Genomic DNA, 27,968 nt, shown 5'->3' with positions numbered 1-27,968 from the left:
CCTAAAATGACAGCTGAGAAGGTTTGTGAATTTTGAAAGGTATTGTTTTGCAACATGAGGGACTCTCTGAAACATATGTTTGCGTGCTGGCGATATCCATATGCCACATCCTTGCCCTCAGGTGACAAAGTCAGTGTTTGATGAGATGAAGATCCATGCTTACAGACACCCATTCCTCTTCACCTCCATATCAGTAGTCCTGATCCCCTTCTATCGCTTTTGAGTGCAGGTCCCCAGTATGGCACCCTCGAGAAGGCATGGGCAGCCATGATGACCGAGGTGGAGAAGGTGAGCGAGCTGCACCAGGAGGTGAAGAACAGCCTTCTGAACGACGACATGGAGAAGGTGAAAAACTGGCAGAAAGACGCTGTGAGAAGTTGGCCTGGTATATGATGTTCACTAGTTAAAGTGACCACCTTGTACCATGCCAAGCAACCCTTATGGTGTGGTTGTAAGTCAACCTTTTCGGACTAGCTGCCCTAGTGGTAGCGTAGGCTAAGCAGTCTTTGAGGCTAAACTCGTGAAGCGTGTTAAGCCAGCTGTTTTACCAAATGCAACCCCCTTTTATACCAATGAAAGGACACCACACAGATATATATTCAAAATATATATGTATTTATTTCTCAAAGTAACCCCTAGTCTCTTTATGAGCACAGGAGCACAAATCGTCAAACAAGATTACAGCAGAATACACAGAAGTTGCACTTTATATGGATAGGCCCTGGTGGCCGCTCAGACCATATACTAAAATAGTGGTATAAGTACCACGAACAGAAAAGAGAAAAGGCCTAGGGCCTCTAGAATCGCTGGGCCTACAAGGAGCTAACTTCAGTTAGTGACCAGGAGGTCCACGGGTTGCGTGTGCAGAGCAAATAGTCACACGCGTGCTCCCATAGGTTTTCAATGGGTGCGTAAAAGTTACAAAGTTACTGCAAAGAGGATCTTCCGGATGGACTATGAACTCAAGATTGGAAACACAGACACAAGAGATGATTCTCTACACTTGGGCACCGGAGTGCCAGCTTTACCTCACCCACAGGAAGCGGGTGCATAGGCCTCGAAGTGCGTCGGGTTTCTTCTATCTGTTCAGTGGAGCCTGTGGACAAAGATGCTGCAGGCGGTCGGTCCGGAAGAGATGCGGTGGATCCAAGAGTGGATCGGAGTTGTAGAAGACCTGTAAGCAGAGGGGACAGTGTTCACAGTCACTAGCCAGTGACCAGCGTGGCACCAGGTGGGTACCAGACGATGTCGGGTGCAAACAGGAAGAAAGGTGTAGCTTGTCTCTGCAGCCACGTGGTCCCTGAAGGTCGACGACGTCCAGGAGTTGGCTCACGAGCTGTCCCACGCAGGCTCTCGCTGTCGGCGGTGTCGGCAACTTTGTCGAAGTAAACAAGCCTTGGCAAAAGCAATTGTTGTGGAAAACAAAATAAGCTGATGGGGTTTTGACCAGCAAGGTCAGAGGGACTGCTCCTTTGGAGGGGAGTAAGGGCCAGTCTGGAGCAACCAGACCAGTGGTGTGTTTCTTGAAGTTCGTCGCCAAGATGGCCACTAGCCAACGGGCCAGCAACCGGTTAGGCGCGTCGAGTGACAAAATGCAGAAGGGCCCCACGCAGATCGTGGAGATGCTGGAGGGCTCACCTTTGGTGCAGATGCTGCTCGAGGGCTGGGCTTCTCAGATCCCAAAGCACAACTTGGAGGGATCCTCGGTTGTTGCACTTGCAGCTTGTCGTGGTCGTTTCAAGATGGCTGGCTCCACGTGTCTCGGTGCCTCCACGGGTCTCCTCTTTTCAGGGACTGTGGATCGGGGGGTGAGAGGTCTGGAGGTCCAGGTCTTGTCAGTCTCTGGGCTCGGGCTCCGGCGGGAGGAGGCGGCAAAGCAGACGTTGATTCGCTGGATGGTGCTTGCGTTAGCAAGGTGGTCACTCCCTGACCACAGGGGAGATTTCCTTCAGTCTTCTGTGCAGCAGAATGTCGAAGTTCCCGTCTTCTTCTTAGTTTCAAGTTGATTCCAGGATGTCTGAAGTCTTAGGACACAGCTCCTACCTTTAAGCGGATTCTAGGGGCCGGACTACCTGCTAGGTCCCTCCCTAAGGGTGGGACCAGGAAGGGGGGTGGTTACACCCCCAATCCTTTGTCCAGCTCGCCCCAGGTCCAGGGCTGGTGTGCCCCAGGACCGGTTTGAACTGGCATATGCACCGAGGCTCCTTGTGAGCCTCAGGCATGTCTGGTTTCTTTCAAGCCCTACCTGACCAATACACAAAATCCTGTCTGGGGTGGTGCATGCACCTCCCCTGGCAGGAAACCCTTTGTCCACACCTCCCAAGCTGGAAGGACTCCCAGCAGCAGGAGGGCAGACTTGTGTCTGTGGTGGCAGCATCCATTTTGTGGAGCTGAGGCTATGTCTGATTTTACCCGGGTTTCAGGTACTGTACATGTCGTGTCCCTCTAGAAGGGTGGAATGCTAATCCCGTCGCCAGAATTGGCGAGGGGTTAGTATTCCAATTCGTATGACACCTTACTCGACATGTTTTGATAAAGCCAAACCAAAGATAGCATTTAACCGCGAGGTTCATAATGCACTTAAGAGTATATGGTATGACGATATCTGGAAACAGTAGAAGGAAGTGGTTCCGACCACTGCAGACAGGCTCAGCTCATGCCAGAGCACCATCTCACATGGAACCAAGCACTCTGCCTTCAGGATTGTTAAGGCCTGCCATAGGAGTGACTTATAGGTTAACATGTGTCCCATTTAAGGTTAGGTATAGGTATACTACACCTAAGTAAGAGGTGGTTACACCAACTTACCCCAGCTGAGTTATCAGCCAGTTGTGTCAAATTTGTTAGGCCAGGCCAGGGGTGGCACAATACATGCTTCAGCCCCTGGTAGGCCTTAGATACACCAATCCCCTGGGTACCTAGTGTACACTGGTACAGGGGCTCACAGGGTGATCCACTTCCAATTGGTTATGCACCTAGGGTGCATAGTGTAAATTTAGTAGAGAGAACAGCAGGCTGGGGGTCTGATTGGCAGGCCCACAGCCTCAATATGTCAAAAACCAGTGAAGCAAAAAGCAAACCCTACTCTCCTACAGACGCCTACCACAAGCAGATGATGGGTGGCTTCAAAGCGACACGTGAAGCAGAGGAAGGATTCCGAAAGGCGCAAAAACCATGGGCCAAAAAGATAAAAGAGGTAATAGAATGGGAGGTATTCTAGAAAACTGTTCGAGTTCAGTGGAGAAGCACTGAGAAGGCTGTGTGTATGTACTGTGGGGTCCATGGCTAAACCCCTTTTATGTGTACTGGAGCTGCCGAGACTGAGGAGACCCCATATGTAATCAGGAATAATAACAAGACCGCATCAGTGGCTCTAAAAATAGTAAAGAGAACTGATGAGAAGGAATGGTGAGAGGGTCTCTTTGTTTACATAAGTACTCAGAAGCTTTTTTACACATGTTAAAAAAGCATTGATGAGATGCTTTATGTGCGATCTGAAAAGGAACTGGGAAAAGACCGTGAATGCAAGTGTCAGAACCCCTTTTGGAGGGCCACGGAGCAAGCAAGAACTACTGGGCACAACAATGGGGTTGAGGGCTTTGACTCCTAATGTCCTGAGGCCTGATTTACTATGGGCCCTGAGTAACTGGGCCAAGTACCTCTTATGGTCAGCACGATAGCACTCTCCTGGATGGAATCCCCAAGTCCCTCAATCCTTCTAGAATGGGTAGTTATTCCGCATTATATATTGAAAGCAACTCTCCCTATTGTGGCCCATCCTAAGTCCCACACATCCCAAAGTTTCATGCTTTGCCTTAAGAGTTCAGGTTTAGCAGAATCCAAGAGCTACGTTTGTGCATGTCCCAAGCAGGCCCCACAGCCTAGAGCTGTCTTACCCAACCCGATGGCATCCAGCAATCTGGGGAGGCCCCTGACGGTCCTTTGTGAGCCCTGCTGTCCCCATACTGAAGGCCTGAGACCTCGTGTGTCCTTTCCCTGCTGACAAAATGTCCTTGGGTTGCCTGTATTGATGTCAGGCATCCAGGGTCAGCTTCAACTGTGATTGGTTAGTTTTTGTCTTTCTTCCTTGGCATGATGAACCAGGGCACCAGTTCTGATCTCAAGGTGACCCCCTTCCTGGTCACATGGGGATCTCTGACCTCAGCCCACACAAAAGACATGGCCTGATCTTCAAGGCAGCGAATTTCTTGGCAACAAGGAGGGTCCTCAGCTTCCATCACAGAGGCAATGACCAACACTTCAGGGCCATGCTTTACCTGCTCAAACGGGGATCACGGACTGGCGCGCACACACACGTAACACCTCGAAATTCATGGCTGTCTCCTTCTTGGCAACATGGGAGACCATAGACTTAGCAGGGTCAGTGCGGATGGCTTGCATTGCCGCCCTGGTTCTGTCAGACCGACCAGTCTCATACTTCACTCACCAAGATCCAATCACCACGAACCCTGCTGAGCCTCCTTCTCTCCAGGTGCTCTTCTCCTCATAGGGCTCCGCTGGTCTTGGCAGGCAGACAGACCCTAGCCCCTCTCCTCCCTACAAAGTGCATTGGTCTTGGCAGACTGGTGGCTTCAAGGCTGCTTTCCTCTTTCCCCTCCTCCCAGGGCTCTCTGGTCTTGGCAGGCAGCCAGAGGGTTGATGCTCCAGGCTCCGAACAAGCTATCTTGACTCCCCGGCTGATGTCCCCTCACCCAGCAGGGAGACTGAAAGAGTTTGGTCCCTAGTCCTGGTTCTAGCAGCAAAGAAGCCTTGATGGTCTTCTCTCTCCTAATGGGATGCTGCTGCTCAACTGAGTATGGGGCATGTGCTCCCAACTTTATAGTCCACGTCCAGATACATCTGTGATTTAGTGTCTGACCTTTGAAATTCATTTTGGGGAGTTAGCTCATTTGAAATGATCTCTTCTCTGCATTGCCCTTTGTAAAAGGGATAGTAGCCTGTCACAGCCGGAGTGCTCCCAATTCTGAATTAACCACAACACAGGCCAAGTGAGTAACCGCGGCTCATACCTGGCTCTCAGTTTCCACTGAAATATGCCCCAAAAAGATTAAGTGGACTAACCCTTCCTCTGTATGATATTCCCTGACAGTGCCAACCTTATCAGTCGCACTAACGTTTTGACAATGATCCCAGGCCCCACTGACCATTAATTCTTCCTGTAGTCAAAGAGACCTTTGATGTGCACAGATGATGTTCTGCTCCCCCCCCCCCCCCTTCAATGTGTGTGACTCACCCCAGCCCTCAGGAATGCCGGCAATACACATATCCTGTCTGGGGTTTTTTAGTCTGCGCCTCTCCAGCCTCTGTAGGCCCTGTGCTACAAAATGGAACCACAGGCCTCCATGTTATGTACCATCCACAGGCACACAGATGTAGCCCAGCACACAAGCAAATATCATGCATTGTACCAGCACGCACACACATAACATGCTTAGTCTGGTATCCACACAATGCATACAGGTCAAGGGTGAATTAAATATACAGCTACAGGAGTGTAAATTAATTGGAAAGAGGGCATAGTATGATGCTATTGGCTAATGATCATCACCCTTTTCTATTCTGCCCCCTACAGTTGGAGGCAGCAAAGAAAGCATATCATATGGCATGTAAAGAAGAGAAACTGGCTGTCACCCGAGAGACCAATGGCAAAGCAGATCAGTCAGTGACAGCAGACCAGAAAAAGAAACTCCAGGACAAGGTGGAAAAGTGCAAGCAAGATGTGCAAAAGGTAGATTTAGTTTCCTCATTATGAAGATTAGCTGTCAAGGCATAAACCAAAATAGGGTGCAGTTCCCACTCTGAGTTGTGATGAAACAGCGGTGCTCTGTTTTTGCAGATTCCACATTCATATTTACTGTTGTGTGCTACTATGAAGACTGAAATGTCACTGTATGGGCTACATACATGTTTCTCAGAGATCAATAAAGGATGTAGATCTTAAAAAAATGTGTATGTACACATAAAAATCACAGGCATCGATAGCACCAGTGCACTTATGGTTGATCCAGACAGAGTTTTCATAGGTAAAGATTTGTTGTTTTCTTAACTTTAGTGCCATTCCACCAATCTGATTGAACGTTTCAGAAAATGAAGTACATCCCCTTTTGGTCCTTTAAAGCAAGTTTCATGCAGATCCAACAAGCGAGGGCCAAGTGCCATGGCATTTCCCATTTTAATTTTGCTTGAGAATTCTTTTATGCTCAATACAGAAAACATGTCTGCAAAGAATTTGGCATGAAAGTAGACCTTTGCTCAAGGATTGTAAATTTCTTAGTTGGTGTAAATCCATTCATTCATTTTTGAGAATTTAGCGTGAAAAAGATGCTTGGGTTGGGCATAAAGATGTTACATTTTAATGATATGTGAACCATTATTTTGCTGACTTTATGCAGGGCTGGTACCACGGGCCTCTGCGGCTCCAAAATTCCGGAAAATCCTTGAATCTGATTGACGGAGGGGACTTTTTCTCCCATCAACTTTTTCAGGATTGCAGACTCAGTGTAGAATTCATGGACCTAAAATGATCTGATTGGCTGCTCGCAACATAAAGAAAAAATCTTGCACTCGCTATAACTGATGCAGTGATCAAGTCCTGAAAATATTTGTAATGGAGGAGGTAAGGGGCAGAGGGAGCACACCCTGACCCCAGGCCTATGTGGGGGCCACCAGAGAGACCCCCCCTCTCATTGGCTTGAAATTATAAAATGAAATTTGGGATTTGTGGATCCACTGGCTGGATCTGCACTTCCCAGCAAGGTTCCAGGTACCATGGACGCTAACTAGGAGCCGGAAATCCAAGACAAGTATTGCAGCCTTGTACTTTGAAACTGAGACAAACTTCACATTGGACTGTTAGCCTGTTGTTAGATTTATGGCTCCAATTCTGGAACCGTGGATCCAGCAAGGGTCCGTAAAACTTGCCCTGAGTTCACAGCAACAGGCTGAAAAGCTTGCATTTCGTTCGCACATCCAATTTTCGATCTGCAAAATCCAATAAACAATTTAAAGAAAAGACAGAAGGGCCTGGTTGTAGACCAAGCCCTGCAGCCAATGGCTATGCACTCTGGGGGTTGGCTGCCCATGTATGGTTGTGGCAGGGTCTGGTTGGCAAAGGTCATGTGCAGGGGGTAGTGCTGGCCATGGAGGTATGCCTGCAGCTCCAGTGGGAGGTAAGGCCCTGCCTCCAACTCCTGCTCCATACATCCATAGCAGGGGTTGGCCATGTGAAGAGGGTTGGATGTAGGTCCTGGCCAGAGGGCTGGCCGCCTGCAAAGGGGTGCACACAGGGCTTTTTGCAGTGGATGCTGGCCACCTCCACAGGGAAGAACTCTGACCAGGCCCTGCCATCAGCTCCCATTTCATGTGTGCACAGTGAGAGCTGGCTACCCATGGAGGCATGGCCACAATCCCACTTACACAGTGGTGTAGGCCCCCCACGGAGGATTGGGTGCAGGACTTGACCAGAGAACAAGCCCTGCAGTCAACACCAGCAGAATATGGCTGAAGACTGTGCACAGTGGGAATTGGCTTCCCATTGAGGGATGGGCCCAGGGACAGGCCAGAGTAAAAGGCCATGCACAGATGGGATGGCCACCCTCAGAGCATTGTGCTTAGAGAACTCTTGGATGTGGTATATGATTTAAAAAAATCACTGAATAAAACGAAAGATTAAAGTGAAGTTGTGGTTGGCTTTGTTAAACCACCTTAATATATGTTTTAAAAAACACTTCCGAAATTCCCTTAAAAACACAGTTAAAGTGCAGTTATGGCTACAAATTAAAGCTGAAAAACAACTGAAATTTGCAAATTATTGTAAGGAGCACAATCCTTAACTCGCACAATAGCCATGCGGTTGTTCACAAGTATTTAAATGTACCAGTGAGTGATTGTGTACCATTCACTAGGGTAATTGTATATACTAACATAGTTGTGTTTACTATCTCAGTTATATTTATATGAGTAGTGGATTTACACAAATAATTCACAAATGTGCCTGTCAGTGATGTACACTAGGGAACGTGTGTATACTAAGGTAGTTGTGTTTACTGGCACAGATATAGTTACATGAGTTGTGGATTTATACAGATTTTGGACTGTACCAGTCAGGGATGTACACTTGGATAATTGTGGTTACCAGGATAGTTGTGCCTACTAGTACAGCTGTATTTACATGAGTAGAGGTGTTTACTGATTCATTAGTATTAACTAGGTAGGGGAGGGAGGAGGGTAACTGCAAAACACTTTATTCATGCTTTACTACAGCTACTGCCCCCTTAGCACAACCCTGGTACACACAGCATCTCTCAATCAATCAATCAATCAAAGCATTTATATAGCGCACTACTCACCCAGAGGGTCTCAAGGCGCTAGGGGAGGGGGGTCCGCTACTGCTCGAACAGCCAGGTCTTGAGTTGCTTCCTGAAGGCGAGGTGGTCCTGGGTCAGGCAGAGGTGGGTCGGGAGGGAGTTCCACGTCCTGGCGGCGAGGAAGGAGAAGGACCGTCCCCCTGTGGTGGCTCTTTGGATGCGGGGGACGGTGGCGAGGGCGTGGCCGGTCGATCGAAGCTGGCGTTTGGGAGCGTAGAAGTTGAGGCGGCTGTTGAGGTATCCTGGGCCTTGGTTGTGTAGGGCTTTGTGTGCGTGGGTGAGGAGACGGAAGGTGATTCTCTTGGTGACCGGGAGCCAGTGCAGGTCTCTCAGGTGTCTGGAGATGTGGCTGCGATGGGGGATGTCCAGGATGAGTCGTGCTGAGGCGTTCTGGATCCGCTGAAGTCTTTTCTGGAGTTTGGTGGTGGTTCCGGCGTAGAGGGAGTTGCCGTAGTCCAGACGGCTGGTGACGAGGGCCTGGGTGACCGTCTTCCTGGTCTCGGTGGGGATCCACCGGAAGATCTTTCGTAGCATGCGCAGGATGTTGAAGCACGACGAGGAGACTGCGTTGACTTGTCTGGTCATGGAGAGGGTGGAGTCCAGGATGAAGCCCAGGTTGCGTGCGTGGTCTGTTGGTTTGGGTGCGCTGCCTAGGGCGGGGGGCCACCAGGAGTCGTCCCAGGCGGAGGGTGAGGATCCCAGGATGAGGACTTCAGTCTTGTCCGAGTTCAGTTTCAGGCGGCTGTTCTTCATCCATTCGGCTACCTCTTTCATCCCTTCGTGGAGGTTGGCTCTGGCGGTGGCGGGGTCGTTGGTGAGGGAGAGAATCAGCTGGGTGTCGTCGGCGTAGGAGATGATGTTGAGGTTGTGCTGGCGTGCGATGTCTGCGAGGGGGCTCATGTACACGTTGAAGAGGGTTGGACTGAGCGAGGAGCCTTGAGGAATGCCGCAGATGACTTCGGTGGCTTCAGATCTGAACGGGGGGAGGCAGACTCTGTGTCCTTCCGGCGAGGAAGGAGATGATCCACTCCAGTGCCTTCTCCTGGATTCCGACGTTGTTGAGTCGCTGCACTAGTGTACGGTGGCAGACAGTGTCGAAGGCCTTCCGGCCTGATCACCCCCACGCTCCTGTGCCTGTGCCTGCTCCCGCAGCCCCAGCCTCCCGAGGGCCGCCGAGCCCACACCAGCCTCCCGCAGCCCCAGCCACCCAAGGGCCGCCAAGCCCGCTCCAGCTTTCCCGCCGCCCCAGCCCGTGGCCCCGCCCCCCCCCACCAGCCGATTGGCTCGCGCTCCCACCTCCCCGCAGACCCTCCCGACCGGCTCCCTTCTTATGACGTCCCCAGAGCGACCGCGCAGCGGACGCGCGCAGTGGGAGCACCGATTGAGCGCCGAAGGTGCGCCAAAGGTAAGCCCGTCTACGCCCGTCCGCACCTGGACCGCGCCCAGCGCCAGGACCCCTGGCCCCCGCAGACCCCAGCCCACCCGCCGGATGTACGACGCCGCCACCCTCAACGCCGGCCGAAGCAAAGGATGCTACCGAGCCACCCCGAGACGCACCCACGGACCCTTCTGCTGCAACTCCTGCAAGTTCACCTGCATCCGGACCTGCACTACTCCAGCACCAACCAAGACCAAGACGAGCAACAGCAGCAGCCACCTGAAATGCATCCTGCTCAACACCCGCTCCGTCCACAGACACGCCGTCGAGCTCTGGAACCTGCTCGACACCACAGCCCCAGACGTCGCCTTCCTCACGGAAACCTGGATGAACGCCTCCTCAACGCCCGACATTGCCATCGCCATCCCAGACGGCTACAAGATCATCCAAAGGGACCGCATCAACCACACCGGAGGAGGCCTCGCCATCATCCACAGGAACACCATCCGCATCACGACCAACACCGACGACACCCGCGCACCCGCCGAGCACCTGCACTTCCAGGTCCACATCAACCCCAAGACCACCCTCAGAGGCACCCTCATCTACAGACCCCCGGGACCACGCACACAATTCAGCGAAGACATCGCCGACTTCATCAGCCCGCCCTCCCCTCCGCTGACTACATCCTCCTCGGGGACCTCAACTTCCACCTCGAGAACAACAACGACCGCAACACCACCACCCTGCTGGACAACCTCGCCAACCTCGGACTCAAGCAGCTGGTCACCACCCCCACCCACTACGCCGGACATACACTCGACCCCGTCTTCTCATCCAGCAAGGACATCGCCTTCAGCCACGCCACCGTACTCCACTGGACGGACCACAGCTGCGTTCACTTCAGCTTCAGAAGGACCACGATCCACCACCACCAGCAACAGGTTGCACGCAGAAGCTGGAACAAGATCACAGCCGACCAGCTCGCGACCGCCCTGAGCAAGAACCCACCCACCAGCGCAACGAACCCCAGCCAAGCGGCCACCAACCTCACGAAGTGGATCAGCGACTGCGCAGATGACCTCGCCCCTCTGAAGACCCCGACTAGCAGACCCGGTAGCAAGAAAGCCCCATGGTTCACCGACGAACTCAAGAGCTCCAAGAAGAACTGCCGAGCCCTCGAGAGAACCTGGCGCAGAGACCCAACACCGGACAACATGACTGCCCTCAAGCTCGCCACCCGAAAACACCACCAACTCATCCATGCCACCAAGAAAACCGCATTCAAGGAACGACCGGACAACAACGCACACAACAGCAAGGAACTCTTCAACATCGTCAAAGAGCTCTCCAACCCCAACGCCGGTAACAACGACATCACCCCTTCACAAGACCTCTGCAACTCCCTCACCTTCTACTTCCACAACAAGATCGCGGACATACACAACAGCTTCAGCACTCAACCGACGCACGCCACGACCGAACCACCGCCCCCCACCACCACCCTCTGCGCCTGGACCCCGATCCGCACCGAAGACACCGTCCGCACGATGAACTCCATCCACTCCGGATCTCCTACCGACCCCTGCCCTCACCACGTCTTCAACAAGGCCGACGCTGTCACGCACCCCACCTGCGGGACATCATCAACACCTCATTCGACACCGCTACCTTCCCGGAGAGCTGGAAGCACGCCGAACTCAGCGCTCTACTAAAGAAGCCATCAGCCGACCCCACCGACCTCAAGAACTACCGCCCCATCTCGCTGCTCCCGTTTCCTGCAAAAGTCATCGAGGACCGTCAACAAGCAGCTGGCCGCCTTCCTCGAGACGAACGGATCCCTCGACCTCTCGCAGTCTGGCTTCCGGGCCAACCACAGCACCGAGATCGCCCTGATCGCAGCCACCAATGACATCCGAGCTCTGCTTGACAACGGAGAAACAGCGGCCCTCATCCTCCTAGACCTCTCCGCGGCCTCTCTGCATTCTTCTCTTCCACCCTCTTGTGACAGTACAAGTTAATCGCATAGCAGGAATCTCACCTTTGTTGTGCTCTCATTTCTAGACCCAAGAAAAGTATGAGAAGGTTCTGGAAGACCTGAACCGCTCCAACCCGCAGTACATCGAGAGCATGGAGCAGGTCTTCGAGCAATGCCAGCAGTTTGAGGACAAGCGTCTCGCTTTCCTGAAGGAGGTGCTGCTGGATATCCAGTGGCACCTGAACCTGGCCGAGAGCAACAGGTAGGTCCAGCAGTAGATGCCGAAGGTTCTGCCATTAAAGCAAGCATGGGGCGGGAAGGCGGGAAACCTTTTAGGGGGGCACAGTAGACTGACCACAAGGTTCTGTTGAGGGAGAGTGGGGGGTTAGCACAGTGGACCGATGGGGGCTTGATAGGAGTGACGTAATGGTGAGAGCTCCTCTCAAGTGTGGTGGGGATGGTGTAAGCCCATACATATTGGAGAAGGAACGTCAGTGCAATAGTGGGCGTCCATACTTCCAGGGTGTGAACTGGTAAAGCTGGAAGGTACTAGTTCAAGGGAAGGGGCAACAGGAATGGCGCAATTCCATAGGAATCATGGACGTTATTTAGGGGTTGCCAAGGAATCACAACTGGGACCCCTGGCACTGCATTTGCGACCCCTAACCTCCCAGGCAGCAAAATCAGTCCCAGGAACACAGGGGTAGCTCGTCCTTATGAGCATAGTTTGGGGCTCAAATCTCCTTGTGTTTTGTAAAAAATGTATTACACTAGTAGTGAATAGCAATATATCAATCACTATTAGTGTAATATAAAAATAGAGTACAATTATCTAGAATATGACCTTGTCTGGCAGCAGAGGTAGGTAAAAATGCTTTAAAATGTATTTTGGGTGCATGAGTGCAGGTGAGAGTGTGTTGATGTGATAGGCAGTGTGTGTATATGTGTGTGATTGTGTGTGTATGTGTAAGCATGTGTGTGTGAGTGAATCTAAAGGTCAAATGCCATGTGATGTCACATTTGCTACCCCTGACCTTTTGGTGAATTGACATTCATGATGGAAATAGGGTAAAAAGATAAACTGCAGTGTGAAGAATCGTGAATTCAGGGGCAGGGCCACAAATGGAATGCTTGGAGCATGGGGCTCACTTAGAGGAAATACATTGTCAATAGATGAAACCATGAATTCCCGGGAGAGTATTGGGGAAACGTTGAAAGACATGGTTCAGGAGTAAGGCACAGTGGAATGGTGGCATGTCATAGATTCAGTAAATGAGCACGTTAGACATCACAGCTGGTCTCCAGGTGTGGGAATGGTGAGAGAGTCATAGCCTCCGCCGAGTTGGCGATGCAGCGAGCGCAAGGTAAATAGTTTAATTTCTTTATTTACTTACTTTACTCCTTGCCGTCGTATGTCCGACTCCACTTCCCCCCACCCTGTCCCGCCCTACCTACCCGCAACACTTCCTCTGCGAGCCGCCACTGCTCACCGAGAAATAATGTAGCCCTTGTTATGTCAAGAAGATCACATCCACCAGTGACCTCCCAGTATCAACTCTGGCAATTTGCCAAATCCACAGGGTCACACAAAAATGGGAACATTAGATCCGGTGAGCGTCTATCCCTAGGAAACAGTAAGGTGTGGCATGCCTGAACCATGGTTAACATATATACAGCCCTCATTACAGAAGAAAGGGTCAACCAGACGTGCCTACAGCTGATTTACATTAGTGGTTGAGGGCGGTACAGAATAAGACAGAACTCCACTATTCGAAGCAGACCCTCAGTCTATCGTCAGTCAGGCAGTCACACATGTCCCCCAGGCTGAGTCCTTCTGGTGCATGAAAGGAGAGGCATCTTGAGTGCTCATAGATTGGCAGAGTGTGCAGCTTTCTGGGGAGGGGTCTGGAACAGAGGTCACCAGGTGTAAGCACAATAGACTCTAGGCCTTAGGAAATGTAGACATTTTCTAGAGTTCAGTCAATGGATTCCTTTTCTTGACACTACTTTACAAACACCGTCATGAGGACTAACTGTGGGCCTTGAAAACTACCCCTCCCATGTTCTTTACCACAGCGTACAAACCATGAAGCAGTGTTTGTTAGGATCACAGAACTTCAGCTTAACCTCCCTAGTGGCGACACCTGCCCTGTTCCAACACTGTCAGAGAAGTACTTCTGCGCACACAGCCTAGATGCTTTAGTGCGTACCAAGGGTGACCCTTCTTCTTGTTCGCTCTACAGCATTATCAAGGAGCACAGTCAAACAGCACCAACAATACACATCCTGAGCTTGGCCCCTTCCACATCACACTACTCACAGTGCTTTAAATGGGCCGGTACTCACTGATACTGAGACCCGGCACTTCCAAATTTTCTAGCCGTCAGTACCGGCACTTTTCTTTTGTCAGGGAGAGTACAGGTACCCTGATTGATGGCACGGCAGGCTCAGGTTCGGTATGTCCTCCAACACAGGGGATCTGACAATCGCACTGAGGGGCTGAAGTAGACTATTGCAGGGACGCTGCTAAAGTCTAGAGGCGCCCCTTTGAATTTACCCACACTGCAGGGGTTTGAGAGGGCTTGCATCACGCTGTGATTAACAGTGCAGGGTCGACTCTAGGCAGACCCTGCACTGTTAATTAGGCGTGCAACGAGCATTCAGGTGAAAGTGCTTTAGCCACCCCCCTCCCCGTCAGGTGCGTGAAAAGGCCTAGGCTGGGGCTGCGGTTAGTATTCCAGTCCCATTAAGATGTATTGAACAAACTTTACAGGCAACCTGACCATGTCAGGGACTGTATAAAGGCTGAGGTACACAAAATGCTGGATCTGGGTGTCATTGAGCCCTCAGAGAGCCCCTAGGCTAGCCCAGTGGTTCTGGTCCCCAAACCTCACACCAAAGATGGCAAGAGAGAGATGAGGTTCTGTGTGGATTACAGAGGACTCAATGCTGTCACTAGGACAGACGCACATCCTATTCCAAGGGCAGATGAGCTCATAGATAAACTGGCTTCTGCTAAGTTTTTGAGCACATTTGATTTGACAGCTGGCTATTGGCAAATCAGGTTAGCTGAGGAGTCCAAGGCCAAAACAGCATTTTCAACCCCAGGAGGGCACTACCAATTTTTGGTGATGCCCTTTGGTCTGAAGAATGCACCTGACACCTTCCAAAGGTTGGTGAATCAAGTCCTTACAGGGTTGGATGACTTTTGTGCAGCATATCTTGATGACATTGCTGTCTTTAGCTCCACCTGGGAGGATCACCTGATCGACCTGAAGAAGGTACTTGAGGCTCTGCAAAAGGCAGGCCTCACTATCAAGGCTACTAAGTACCAGATAGGGCAGAGTAAGGTTGTGTATTTGGGCCACCTTGTAGGTGGAGGCCAAGTTCAACCACTGCAGAGAAAGATACACTCCATCAAGGACTGGTCTCCTCCAACCACCCAGACTCAGGTCCGAGCTTTCTTGGGCTTGACTGGGTACTACAGGAAGTTTGTTAAGAACCAGGGTCCATTGTGACTCCTCTTAATGATCTGACATCCAAGAAGATGCCCAAAAAGGTTCAGTGGACAGTTAGCTGTCAAAAGGCATTTGGAGACCTGAAGAAGGCCATGTGCTCTGCACCTATCCTGAAAAGTCCTGACTACTCCAAAGAGTTTATTGTCCAAACAAATGCTTCTGAGTTGGGTGTGGGAGCTGTGCTGTCACAACTTAATGTAGATGGTCAAGACCAACCCATTGCTTTTATTAGCAGAAGGTTGACCCCCAGAGAGAAGAATTGGTCAGCTATTGAGAGGGAGGTATTTGCTGTGGTGTGGGCCCTGAAGAAGCTGAGGCCATTCTTGTTTGGCACTCACTTCAAGATTCAGACCGACCATAAGCCCCTCTTGTGGCTAAATCAGATGAAGGGTGAAAACCCCAAACTGCTTAGGTGGTCCATTTCCCTACAGGGGATGGACTTTACAGTGGAGCACCGGCCAGGTACAGACCATGGGAATGCAGATGATCTCTCCAGGTACTTCCACTTAGGAAATGAAGACAAGACTGGTCAAGGCTAGTTTAATGTCCCTGCGTTTGGGGGGGGGTTGTGTAGGAGAGTAGGGTCTGCTATCCTATGGTCACCCCAAATGTTTGCTTTTTGCTTCACTGGTTTTTGACATACTGAGGCTGTGGGCCTGCTAATCAGACCCCCAGCCTACTGTTCTCTCTACTAAATTGACACTATGCACTTTAGGTGCATAACCAATTGGAATTGGATCAGCCTGTGAGCCCCTGTACCAGTGTACACTAGGTACCCAGGGCATTGGTGTATCTAAGGCCTACCAGGGGCTGAAGCATGTATTGTGCCACCCCTGGCCTGGCCTAACAATTTGACACAACTGGCTGATCACTCAGCTGGGGTAAGTTGGTGTATCCACCTCTTACTTAGGTGTAGTATACCTATACCTAACCTTAAATGGGACACATGTTAACCTATAAGGCACTCCTATGGCAGGCCTTAACAATCCTGAAGGCAGAGTGCTTGGTTTCATGTGAGATGGTGCTCTGGCATGAGCTGAGCCTGTCTGCAGTAGTCGGAACCACTTCCTTCTACCGTTTCCAGATATCGCCATACCATATACTCTTAAGTGCATTATGAACCTCGCGGTTAAATGCTATCTTTGGTTTGGCTTTATCAAAACATGTCGAGTAAGGTGTCATACGAATTGGAATACTAACCCCTCGCCAATTCTGGCGACTGGGTTAGCATTCCACCCTTCTAGAGGGACACGACATGTACAGAACCTGAAACCCGGGTAAAATCAGACATAGCCTCAGCTCCACAAAATGGACGCTGCCACCACCGACACAAGTCTGCCCTCCTGCTGCTGGGAGCCCTTCCAGCTTGGGAGACGTGGACAAAGGGTTTCCTGCCAGGGGAGGTGCGAGCACCACCCCAGACAGGATTTTGTGTATTGGTCAGGTAGGGCTTGAATAGAATCAGACATGCCTGAGGCTCACAAGGAGCCTCGGTGCATATGCCAGTTCAATCCGGTCCTGGGGCATACCAGCCCCGGACCTGGGGCGAGCTGGACAAAGGATTGGGGGTGTAACCACCCCCCTTCCTGGTCCCACCCTTAGGGAGGGACCTAGCAGGTAGTCCGGCCCCTAGAATCCGCTTAAAGGTAGGAGCTGTGTCCTAAGACTTCAGACATCCTGGAATCAACTTAACACTAAGAAGAAGACGGGAACTTCGACGTTCTGCTGCACAGAAGACTGAAGGAATTCTCCCCTATGGTCAGGGAGTGACCATCTTGCTAACGCAAGCACCAAACAGCGAATCGACGTCTGCTTTGCCGCCGCCTCCTGCCGGAGCCCGAGCCCAAAGACCAACAAGACCTGGACCTCCAGACCTCTCACAGCCCGATCCACAGTCCCTGCAAAGAAGGAACCCGTGGAGGCACCGAGACACGTGGAGCCAGCCATCTTGGAAGACAGTCGACAAGCTGCAAGCGCGTCAACAGAGGCTCCCTCTGAGTTGTGCTTTGGGTCCTGAGAAGCCCAACATCCGAGCAGCATCTGCACCAAAGGTGAGCCCTCCAGCATCTCCACGATCTGCGTGGGGCCCCTCTGCACTTTGCGACTCGACGCGCCTAACCGGTCCCTGGCCCGTTGGCTACTGGCCATCTTGGCGACCCTTTTTGAAAACTATGATGCTGGTTTGGTTGCTTCAGACTGGCCCCTGCTTCCCTCCAAAGGAGCAGCCCCTCTGACCTTGCTGATCAGAGCTAACAGCTTTCTTCAAATCCTGCGACTCCTGCTTTTGCCAAGGCTTGTTTGCTTCTTTTGAGTCGCCGACACCGCCGACAGCGAGAGCCTGCATGATGCAGCTTGTGAACCGACTCCTGGACGTCGTCGACCTTCAGGGACCACGTGGCTGCAGAGACAAGCTACACCTCTTCACCTTTTTGCACCCGACATCGCCTGGTACCTACCTGGTGCCACGCCGGTCACTGGCTAGTGACTGTGAACACTGTCCCCTCTGCTTACAGGTCTTCTGCACTTCCGATCCACCCTTGGATCCACCGCATCTCTTCTGGACCGACCGCCTGCAGCATCTTTGTCGTCAGGCTCCATTGAACAGATAGACGAAACCCGACGCACTTCGAGACCTATGCACCCGCTTCCTGTGGGTGAGGTAAAGCTGGCACTCCGGTGCACAAGTGTAGAGTAACATCTCTAATGTCTAGGTTTGAAGTCTTGATTTCGTAGTCCAACCAGAAGACCCTTCTAGCAGTAACTTTTGAACTTTTACGCACCCATTGAAAACCTATGGGAGCCCGCGTGTAACTTTCCTCACTGCACACGCGACCCGTGTACCTCCTGGTCACTAACTTGAAGTTAGCTCCTTGTAGGCCCAGCGATTCTAGAGGCCCTAGGCCTTTTCCCTTTCCTATTCGTGGTACTTATACCACTATTTTAGTATATGGTTTGAGCGGCCACCAGGGCCTATCCATATAAAGTGCAACTTCTGTATATTGTGATACTTTCTTGTTTAACGATTTGTGCTCCTGTGCTCATAAAGAGTCTAGGGGATACTTTGAGTAATAAATACATATATATTTTGAATATATATCTGTGTGGTGTCCTTTCATTGGTATAAAGGGGGGTTACATATGGTAAAACAGCTTGCTTTACATGCCTAAACGAGTTTAGCCTGAAAGACTGCTTAGCCTACGCTACCACTAGGGCAGCTGGTCCGAAAAGGTTGACTTACAACCACACCATAAGCATATATATATATATATATATATATATATATATATATATATATATATGTGTGTAAATGTTAAAATATCATCCTGTTTGGCTTTCATTTTGTGTAATGATTAAGCCTGCTTTGTTTACATAAACACATTTCTCGTGTTTTAATATGTGCTGCAACTTGCATAGAAGTCATTATGTATAATCATGTCTTGCCCTTAGCCCCGCCCCTATCCCGCCCACTTGCCACACCTCTAGCTCATTTTAATGAGTACCTGTTCTTATTTTTTCCCATTTAAAGCACTGACTACTCAGTAGTACTAAGCAGTGCCATCACGGGTGGGGCAGTGTTACACGGTGGCAAGGGTACGTGAGAGGATAGGGGGCCTTCTGGATCCTCACACATTCATACAGGGGCAACCCCTTCAGCCACCCTTCTCCGGCTGTGCCTCGGTTGTGTAGCTGAACACAACCCCAGTCCTTGCAGAGCCCCGTTGAAGAACAGCGATGAACCCCAGCAGGCTTCTCATCAGCAAAGGCGGATGGGAACAGCAGCACCTGGGGTTCACAGCACTGCGTTATTATTATATCTATTGCTAGTATCCTGCACCTTCCTTAGTCATATATGCATATATATGTGTGCATGTGTATATATTTCCGCTTCCCCACAACTCCACAAAGTCTCGGACAGACAACCTCTTCCGACACAGGAACGATAGCGAGCGCCACAGTTCGTTGCAGAATCTTTCGCTTTTTATTTTTCGAAGTGCAGCAATGCAAATGGTGACTAATTTATATGTATGTGTATTTCTAGTATCTTGTACCTTCGTCATCGTCGTTACTGCAACAACCCTGATACATCTGCAGTTATACTTATACTATATGCTTTTACAGATTGCCCACGCGGGACTGCCCACAATCCCACCCCAATACAAAATTGTGAGTGCAATTATTCCTAATTATGCACCTAATAACTGCAGCATACGATACTGTAGCTCATATGTGTAGTATCCACATCTACGGTCTAGTTGTTAGGAGACCGCCCACTTCCTCCGTGGGCCAGGCGTGGCCCGCGGGGCGTCAATAAAAGGAGCCGCCCGCTCGGGGGCGAGGTCTCCAATCGGAAGTAACTGTGTGGGCTGATTGTGTTCCCCGAGGCCACGAGTCGCGGCCTATGACCAATACTGGGCCGCGGGGTGTGCGGTTCTACACTGGCGACTAGGGTGGGATATTGAATGACCCGCGCATCGGCTGCTGAGCGCCCGCCGCAAACGGAAAAAACAAACAAACAAAAAAAAACGAAAGCGGTTCAGAGCGCGAAAGGTTTCGGAACACCGAAGAAACCAGCGCGCGCACGCGCACCAGGCCTCACTGAAGGCATAAGGCCTCGAAATCTCGTGAGGAAGAGGGGAAACCAACACGGTGAGTGCATCTCCACACGTGTACCTCAGGAGGACCGCACCCCAATGCAGTAGGGTGCCACAAATTAGCCCAAGGCCTGAACTGTCCCACAAATGAGCCCAAGGCCTGAACTGTCCCCAGAATAAGGCATGCCAACATCAAGCTGAGTCCCAGGGGAGGCCTGAAAAGGAAGAAAAAAAAAAGAAGAGGGAACAAACAGGAGAAGGAGCACAGGCCACAACATCACAGTATTACAAGGCAAGAAGCAGGATACCCGCCTAAGGCCACTACAATCAACATCATCTGCAGGCAAGGGAAAGATAAGTGGCCTGGCCCCCCACTAAGACAAGAGAGCAACCCCCACCAAACACAATGGGAGACAACGACCAAGGAGCGGCACCAGGCCCAGGGTTGCACCGGGGCAAGCAGCAGTACCGGCCCACACCCCTTTCCAACACGCGGCGTCAGGCGTCCTACCCCCGTTCAGTGAACTAGAAGACCCCGCGACAGCATCTCCCCGATGGAAGATTTGGATAGAACGGCTCAACAAGTACTTTATCGCGACAAGGGAAACCGACGACGCAGTGAAAAGATCCCTACTCCTGCACTATGCAGGGGACGAAATCTTCAAGCTATTCAAGCACCTGCCCAACACAGGAGCAGCCGTCGATTACAAAGCGGCGGTGGCCGCCCTCGACGCCCATTTTGATCCTCAACTAAACCCAGATTTCGAAAGATTCAAATTGCGCCAAGCTCGGCAGAGAGAGGGGGAGTCGATGGACGTATTCTATGCCAGGCTTCGTGAACTCGCCAGCACCTGTACAGAAGACGACCAGCCAAAGGAGATACGCGTGCAACTAATCCAAGGGTGCCGAGACAAGACGTTGAGAGGGCTCATCCTGCGCCAACCAAAGATCGCGCTCGAAGACATGCTAGTACTAGCAAGGTCACACGACCTGTCGGTAGCCAGGGCAAACAAGATGGACCAAGCACTCATCAAGCCCCAGGGGTGGGCCGAAACGATCAAGACAGAACGGGCCGACGCCCTCTGAGTCAAGCCAAGAGGAGACTCATTCAGAAGTCCAAAGCCGGAAGGAACCAAGCCAAAGTGTGGGTACTGTGGACATGAACCACATGCCGCAAAAGACTGCCCCGCACAAGGGAAAACGTGCGTCAACTGCGGAATACCCAATCACTTCGCCTCCGTGTGCCGGAGACGTGCCAGAGGCCGCGAATTCCAGAACTAAAGGCCCCCAACAAAAGCAGTACGGCAACTGTCAATAGCAGAAGGAATGCCGCCAGAAGATTCGAAAAGGAAGGGCAGGAGATACCAAGAGGAAAGTGAAGATTCGTCGGACGATGACGACGGTGAAGTGTACCTGTTCTCGTTTGCGCGGGAACTCAAATTACGCCGCAGGCCCCAACCGACGTACGTGGTCCGCGTGTCGGGGTCCGAAGTGAAAGCAATCATCGACACGGGGGCCACAGTCAATGTGATGGGCCTTCAACAGTATCGACGCTTAAGGCCCTGCCCTCCAGTGACACCATCCAAAATCTACGCCTATGGAGCGGACACACCTCTCCCACTGAAGGGAAAAATCGCAGTCCCCATCAAGGCAGATGACATTGAGGTAACGGCAACAATCCACGTAATTGATAGGGAAGCAGTCACCCTACTGAGCAGCCACACCGCAGAGGACCTTGGACTGATTTCTTTCGCACGGAGAGAGTCCAGACCCACCAAGTAGAGGAGCTGTTCAACCAATTCCCGGAACTATTCCAAGGATTAGGACGCATCAAGTGCGACCCGGTAAAACTACACATTGACCGAACAGTGGTCCCAGTCGCCTTGTGACACAGGAGAGTCCCATTCCACCTGCGGCCGCTAGTGGAAAAAGAACTGGAGACCCTGGAAAAGCAAGGCGTCATTGAAAAGGTGTCAGGACCAACACCCTGGGTGTCCCCAATGGTCATCGCGGAAAAGCCGAAGCAGCCAGGAGCCATACGGCTCTGCATCGACATGAGGCTGCCGAACAAGGTGATACGGAGGGAACGACATATCACGCCAACAATGGATGATATTATCGCAGATGTAAACGGGTCAAAGTGGTTCTCAAAGATTGACTTAAATGCAGGATACCACCAGCTCCGGTTATCCAAGGAAAGCCACTACATCACCACGTTCAGCACCCATCTAGGGCTACGAAGGTATAAAAGCCTCAATTTCGGAATATCCTCAGCGGCGGAAGTATTCCAAAACACAATACGAGAGATGCTGTCAGGGTTACCCGGTGTGCTAAACGTTAGCGACGATATCCTGATGCACTCGGCAACGGCTGAGGATCATTACAAACACCTTCGCAACACACTGACACGACTCAAAGAACACGGAGCGACCTTACACAAGGACAAGTGCCAGTTTTTCCAGCCTTCTCTAGAGTTCTTTGGGTACGTGTTCAACCAAGAAGGCATCCAGGTAGACCCAAGGAAATCACAATCCATCAAGAACGCACCAGCCCCGACAACACCGATGGAAGTGCGCAGCTTTCTAGGTATGGCAACTTACTGCGGGAGGTTCATCCCAGGGTTGGCCACTCGAGCGGAACCCCTACGAGCCCTCACCAAATTGGATGCAAAGTGGCAATGGGGCCAAAAGGAAGAGGAGGCGTTCCAAGGAATAAAAGATGCCCTCTTAGGGGAAGCCACGCTGGCATATGTTGACCCAACGAAGCGAACGGAAATACTGGTAGACGCAAGCCCAGTAGGACTCGGCGCCGTGCTGGCCCAGGAATACGAACCAGGTCACTGGGCAGCGTTATCATTCGCCAGCAAGTCCCTGACGGCCACCGAAACCAGATACGTGCAAATTGAACGAGAGGTGCTAGCCATCAAGTGGGCCTGCAACCACTTCCATCTATACCTTAAAGGACAACCATTCACGATGGTTACAGACCACCAACCACTAGTGCCCCTTTTTTTTAAGGGACGGCGCCTCACCCACCTCCGCGCAGCCGTATGAAATGGAGGTGGTATACCGGCCAGGAGCCAAAAATCCTGCAGACTTCTTGACCAGACACCCTATCCCGGGGGAAACACAGGAGGACAAGGAAGACGTCGAGCAATACGTGCACCTAGTGTCCACAGCAGCCTGTCCCCTAAACATGACCCTGGAAGATATCAAAGAGGCGGCCACCACAGATGCGGTATATACCAAGACCCTGAAAGCAGTCCAAGAAGGATCGTGGACAAATTATCTGCGACAATCTAACACCTGGAGTCTGGAGGATTGAGAACACATATCAAAAATGTGGCACATACGGAATGAACTCAGCGCCACAAGCGACGGGATCCTGCTCCGAGGACCTAGGCTGGTGATACCGCGAGCCCTGAGGCACAAGGCGACGCAGCTAGCCCACGGAGGGCATCAAGGAATCACGAAAATGAAAGCCAGAATGAGGGATAAAGTCTGGTTCCCGGAGCTGGAGCACATGGTGGAAGAATATGTCCGGCGATGATCGTTGAGCCAGCTGACCAACAGCCCAGAAACGCCTGCTCCGGTGATTACCGAAGACGCGTGCACCATTCCATGGTCAAGAGTAAGCATAGACTTTGGGAGTTTTCCCAGAGGGAAACACACCCTGGTGCTCGTAGACGCATTCTCAAAGTACCCCGTTGTCGAACCAGTGACATCCACAGCGTTTGCCCAAATAGAACCCATCCTGGAGAAAGTGTTCGCCCTGTTTGGGTTCTCACATGAAATCCGCAGCGACAACGGACCGCCATTTCAAGGAGCCGAGTTCGCCACCTTCCTAAGACAGAGAGGAATACATCACCGGTGGATAGCCCCTCAATGGCCGCAGGCCAATGGCGATGTGGAACGCTTTATGCGCACACTGAACAAAGTGTTTTGCATTGCCGTCGTAGAACAAGCGGACCCGGAAAAACGGCTCCACGAGTTCCTGCGAGAATACCGGAGCTCGCCTCACTGCACCACGCAGCGAAGCCCATGGGCACTGATGCTTCAAGGCCCACAGAGAGATCTACTTCCCATGTGCCCGGGGTGGTCACCACCCCCAATGGATGCCGAGGACGTGCAAGAGCGGCGAGCCCGCCGAAATCAACAAGCAAGCCTCCGTCGCCGGGCCGCACCGAGAACACTATACAGGGGGACCACCGTCCTTCTGAAGGACTGCCGGCCCGGAGGAAAGTTTCGAACGAATTATGAACCAGAGCCCTGGACAGTCACCGCGCATCGCGGGAACATGGTAACCGCCCAAAGAGGAGGCGAGGAAGTATCACGTAATGTGTCCTGATTCAAGGAAGTGCCCCCAGAACACCCCGGGAGGCCCACAGAGGGACCAACAGAGAGCGCCAGTACACCAACACCCGAGACCACGGAGACCATCACCGGGTCGGGGGCCAGCCCGGCCCCAGATAGCGGACTTCCCACCAGCCCGCGACTGCGATGCTCTCCACAACGATACAGCCTGAGACCGAATCCTCGTCCTAGCCAGAGGCTGAAGGACTTCGCCTGTTGAAGACGTCCCGAGGCGGCAGGAGGAAGACACGCAAGTACCACCACTTATGTGGCTGAAATGTTGGGACTATTTGAGTTGAAATGTTTTCATTGACCGAGTTGGATAGGGATGTAGTATCCTACGGTCTAGTTGTTAGGAGACCACCCACTTCATCCGCGGGCCAGGCGTGGCCCACGGGGCATCAATAAAAGGAGCCGCCCGCTCGGTGCGAGGTCTCCAATCGGAAGTAACTGTGTGGGCTGACTGTGTTCCTCGAGGCCACGAGTCGCAGCCTATGACCAATACTGGGCCGCGGGGTGTGCGGTTCTACACTGGTGTGCGGTTCTACAATATGGTCCACACTCTCCTGCCATCTAGTAGTCAATTTGGGACATTACTGCACCATACAAATCTAAAATTCTGCTTTGATCATGTGAGGCGTTTAATTTCCCTTTGGAATGTTCTCTTTTTGAACACGTAATTAATTTGAACTTTTTTTAATTTGAACCATGACCCATTTCATTCTCTTTTTACTTTTCTCTTTCATATAACAGCAGCGACCTTCAAAATCTGTGGTGCTCCCTTGCTATTTCTTTCAAGGTGCAAAGGGATGAACTAGGGTGTGAGAGGCTATGTCGACGAGGGGTTCCTCACCTACTAAATAAGTACCCCGCTGGAAATCAATAGCGTTTTAACAATGTGCATGGAAAAATGTGCTTTTAAAAGCAAAAACTGAACTTTGTTACAGTGTTTGAAATGTTAGATATGTTAGTATGAGAAACTAAAAGGCAATATTCAACATTTATTGTAATCTAAACTTATTGCAGGACAGTCCATCAGAAACTACCCCCAACTACCCCCAAAACACTGCTTGTTTTTTTTCAATTCAAAAAAGCACACTAACACAGAATGTCCTCGTGATCTTTTCATGTCTTTTAAGATGCACTCTCCCAATTTAATTTGAAAATATATTGCTTGCTTGCAATGTTTCGTAGGAAATGTTCCTAAGTTAAGCTACAACGGTTTCGTTTGCTCGCAAACAATTAACATTTCTAGTACTACTTGTGCCAGAGAAGTTATCCATTTTGTCATTTGAGGGGACAGGGCAGGTTATTTTGCTCAACGAAGGAATCGGCATAAAAAAACTCAGTATGAGACAATTACTCAGCAGGACACTAGATGGCACCATTCTCTCGAGTAAATGGGAGAGAGAGAGAGAGCGAGAGAGAGAGTTGAGTAATGGTGAGGGCCAGAACATTTACGTGATTCTGTGGCTGCAGAGTGAGCGTTTACCGCATAATAATGGATTTACCACATGTATCACATAATTTGCATACTTTCTGGATGTTCTAAAAATGGATTCTTTTAATTCACGAACTAATGTGTTAATACACAATTTTTTTATACATCCTATGCATTATTACCTTTTACAAACATTCATGTTTTTGCAGTTATGGGAGCAATCACAAGGAGGATATAGTGAAGCACAGTCTGTCTCATGTGGTCTGTGTCTACAGTGGATAATTTAGCCTTTATATTTTAAAGCAATGTTAAAAGGTCTGTTGACGGTCAGTACCAATTGTTCTTTCAGTTACGCAGCGGTCTACAGGGAGCTGGAGCAGACAATTCGTTCAGCAGATGTCCAGGAGGATCTCAAATGGTTCCGCAACACGCATGGACCGGGGATGCACATGAACTGGCCGCAGTTTGAGGTGGGCAGAGTGTCCTTCTTCTGTGTTTTGTGTGTGCACCTGACAGGCTCCCCGGCCTACCTTCTCAGAGGTCTTTGGGTCAAAGGACCTACACTTCCCTTTTTAGGTCGAGCCTGGGCAGCACATGCGCTGCACTGTGAGGCATGCTGTATTCAGATAGGGACTAGAAGCTCCGCCCCTGTTTTTCATTGGCTTGTGTCACTGTCCACTGTAAACTGTGGCTGTTCTTTGGTCAATAGACTTAGTAGCCTCTCCTTAGTACTGCCTTGTCTCATTTTGTAACCTCCCATGGTGACACCCCCTGTTACGTGTGTTGATACTCGGTAGGCTTTAATTACAGCATCCGAGCACTATTTTCTCAAATAGCTGTATCCTGCCTGTTGTTGCAGGCAAGACACGCTCTCACATAATGCTTTTTCAAAACAAATTATAGCCTGAGCGCCGAACGCATTTAGAAAGCAATAGGTCTTGCATTTGCAAGAGTTTAAGCTATAGGCATTGTAAATGACAAGGCCTTTTATTTATCTGTTTTTAAAAGCAAGACATAAATAAAAGGCTCTGTCATTTACAATGCCAAATAGCTCAAACTCTCATAAATGCAAGACCTATTGCATTGCAAATGCTTGTTCTGTGATCTGTGACTGTTCACCCGACCGAGATACAGTGTGATGCGAATGCTGTTGAAAGATATTTATAGCTGGTTTCAGGGTGAGCAAATTGATCCTCTTTTGCTATAGATGAGAAAGCGCTACTCCCTCTAGCCTGCGAGCCCTCCATGTTATCCATTTGTCTAAGCACCTTTCAAAAAAAGTTCTAGACAGACCCCTGAGTAGTGGAAAAAGAGTGGAAAAGCTCAGCAGCTGGTCTGAGGGTTGAAGTTTTGATTTCAATAAAGAGGGAATGGAGTGTGTAAGATCCTCAGACAGGAGAGACATTTTGAGGGGACTCTTAATGGCTGATGAGTGTAAAAAGGATCTGCCGATAGTTTTCCTGCACAAGGAGAAGTATCAAAAAAAGTGATGCAAACTGGCTCACAGTGTGGATTTGGAGTTTACTTTCCAGCAAACAGCTTGTTTTGCCCTGGAAAGTAGCCATCAAGTAATGTCAGGGAGTACTATGCACAACTTTGCACTACTTTACATCAAGGGGGCATACCATGGGTGGTACACAGGTGTTCCTACGCAACCACCCTTGGGGTTCAACGCAAAGCCCTAGCTACTAAAAATGGAAGACAAGACTTTGCATTAAAAAATAACGCCTCATCAATGTGCATCTTTTCATTTCTCCTAACCTTTCCAACATTGCATGTGTGCAGTACTGAGCAGCACACATGCAATTTAGGACAAATTTAAAATATGTCTAAGTATAGTATTTTGTACTGGAAGGTGAACCGTCCAGTACAAAATTCAGTGCTAGACATCATACAGACCCCCTTGCACCATGGTGCAGTTGCAAAGGGGAGAGGGAAACAGCACCATTGTTTAGTAGATATGAGGGATTCTGCTCTATCCAGTTCACACTGTAGAAAAACTTTGGCTGCTGCACTGCCTTGCATGAACGGTTCGTAAATCTACCCCTGGGTGTGTTACTACTATTCAGACAGCTGCTAACGAATGAATTACCCAGCCAACTGTGTCCAGTTCTACATATTAAGAAGGATAAAGGCAGAGTTGGCACAGTTCATAGGTTGCCTCATAATATAATGAAATATTTCAAATACAAGCCTAACAATGAGAGGGTGAAGAGTTGAAATATATGGGAACTTCAGCAAAGTGATGAGGAATCAGTGACTGGGACATTTCACCTCTCAAGGTGAATTAGTGCAAGACACAACTGATGATAGAATTCATGA

The 27,968-nt window shown here is 50.5% G+C and overlaps 1 protein-coding gene across 1 annotated transcript in view; it reads left to right on the top strand.

Moving 5' to 3' along the window:
- Positions 1-233: 233 nt before the first annotated feature.
- LOC146870689 (protein kinase C and casein kinase substrate in neurons protein 1-like) overlaps positions 234-27,968 on the top strand; it is an 84,879-nt gene continuing 57,144 nt past the window's right edge. The window contains exons 1-5 of the mRNA XM_085646126.1: positions 234-369; positions 3,096-3,196; positions 5,594-5,749; positions 11,830-12,005; positions 25,996-26,116. Of these exons, the coding sequence (XP_085502252.1) occupies positions 258-369; positions 3,096-3,196; positions 5,594-5,749; positions 11,830-12,005; positions 25,996-26,116 (666 nt within the window). The 5' untranslated portion in view covers positions 234-257. The remainder of the gene's footprint in view (positions 370-3,095; positions 3,197-5,593; positions 5,750-11,829; positions 12,006-25,995; positions 26,117-27,968) is intronic.

This window comes from Triturus cristatus, chromosome 1_1 (assembly GCF_964204655.1).
Source record: "Triturus cristatus chromosome 1_1, aTriCri1.1, whole genome shotgun sequence".
In the NCBI taxonomy this organism is placed as follows: domain Eukaryota; kingdom Metazoa; phylum Chordata; class Amphibia; order Caudata; family Salamandridae; genus Triturus; species Triturus cristatus.
This window is presented reverse-complemented; position numbering and strand designations above follow the sequence as displayed.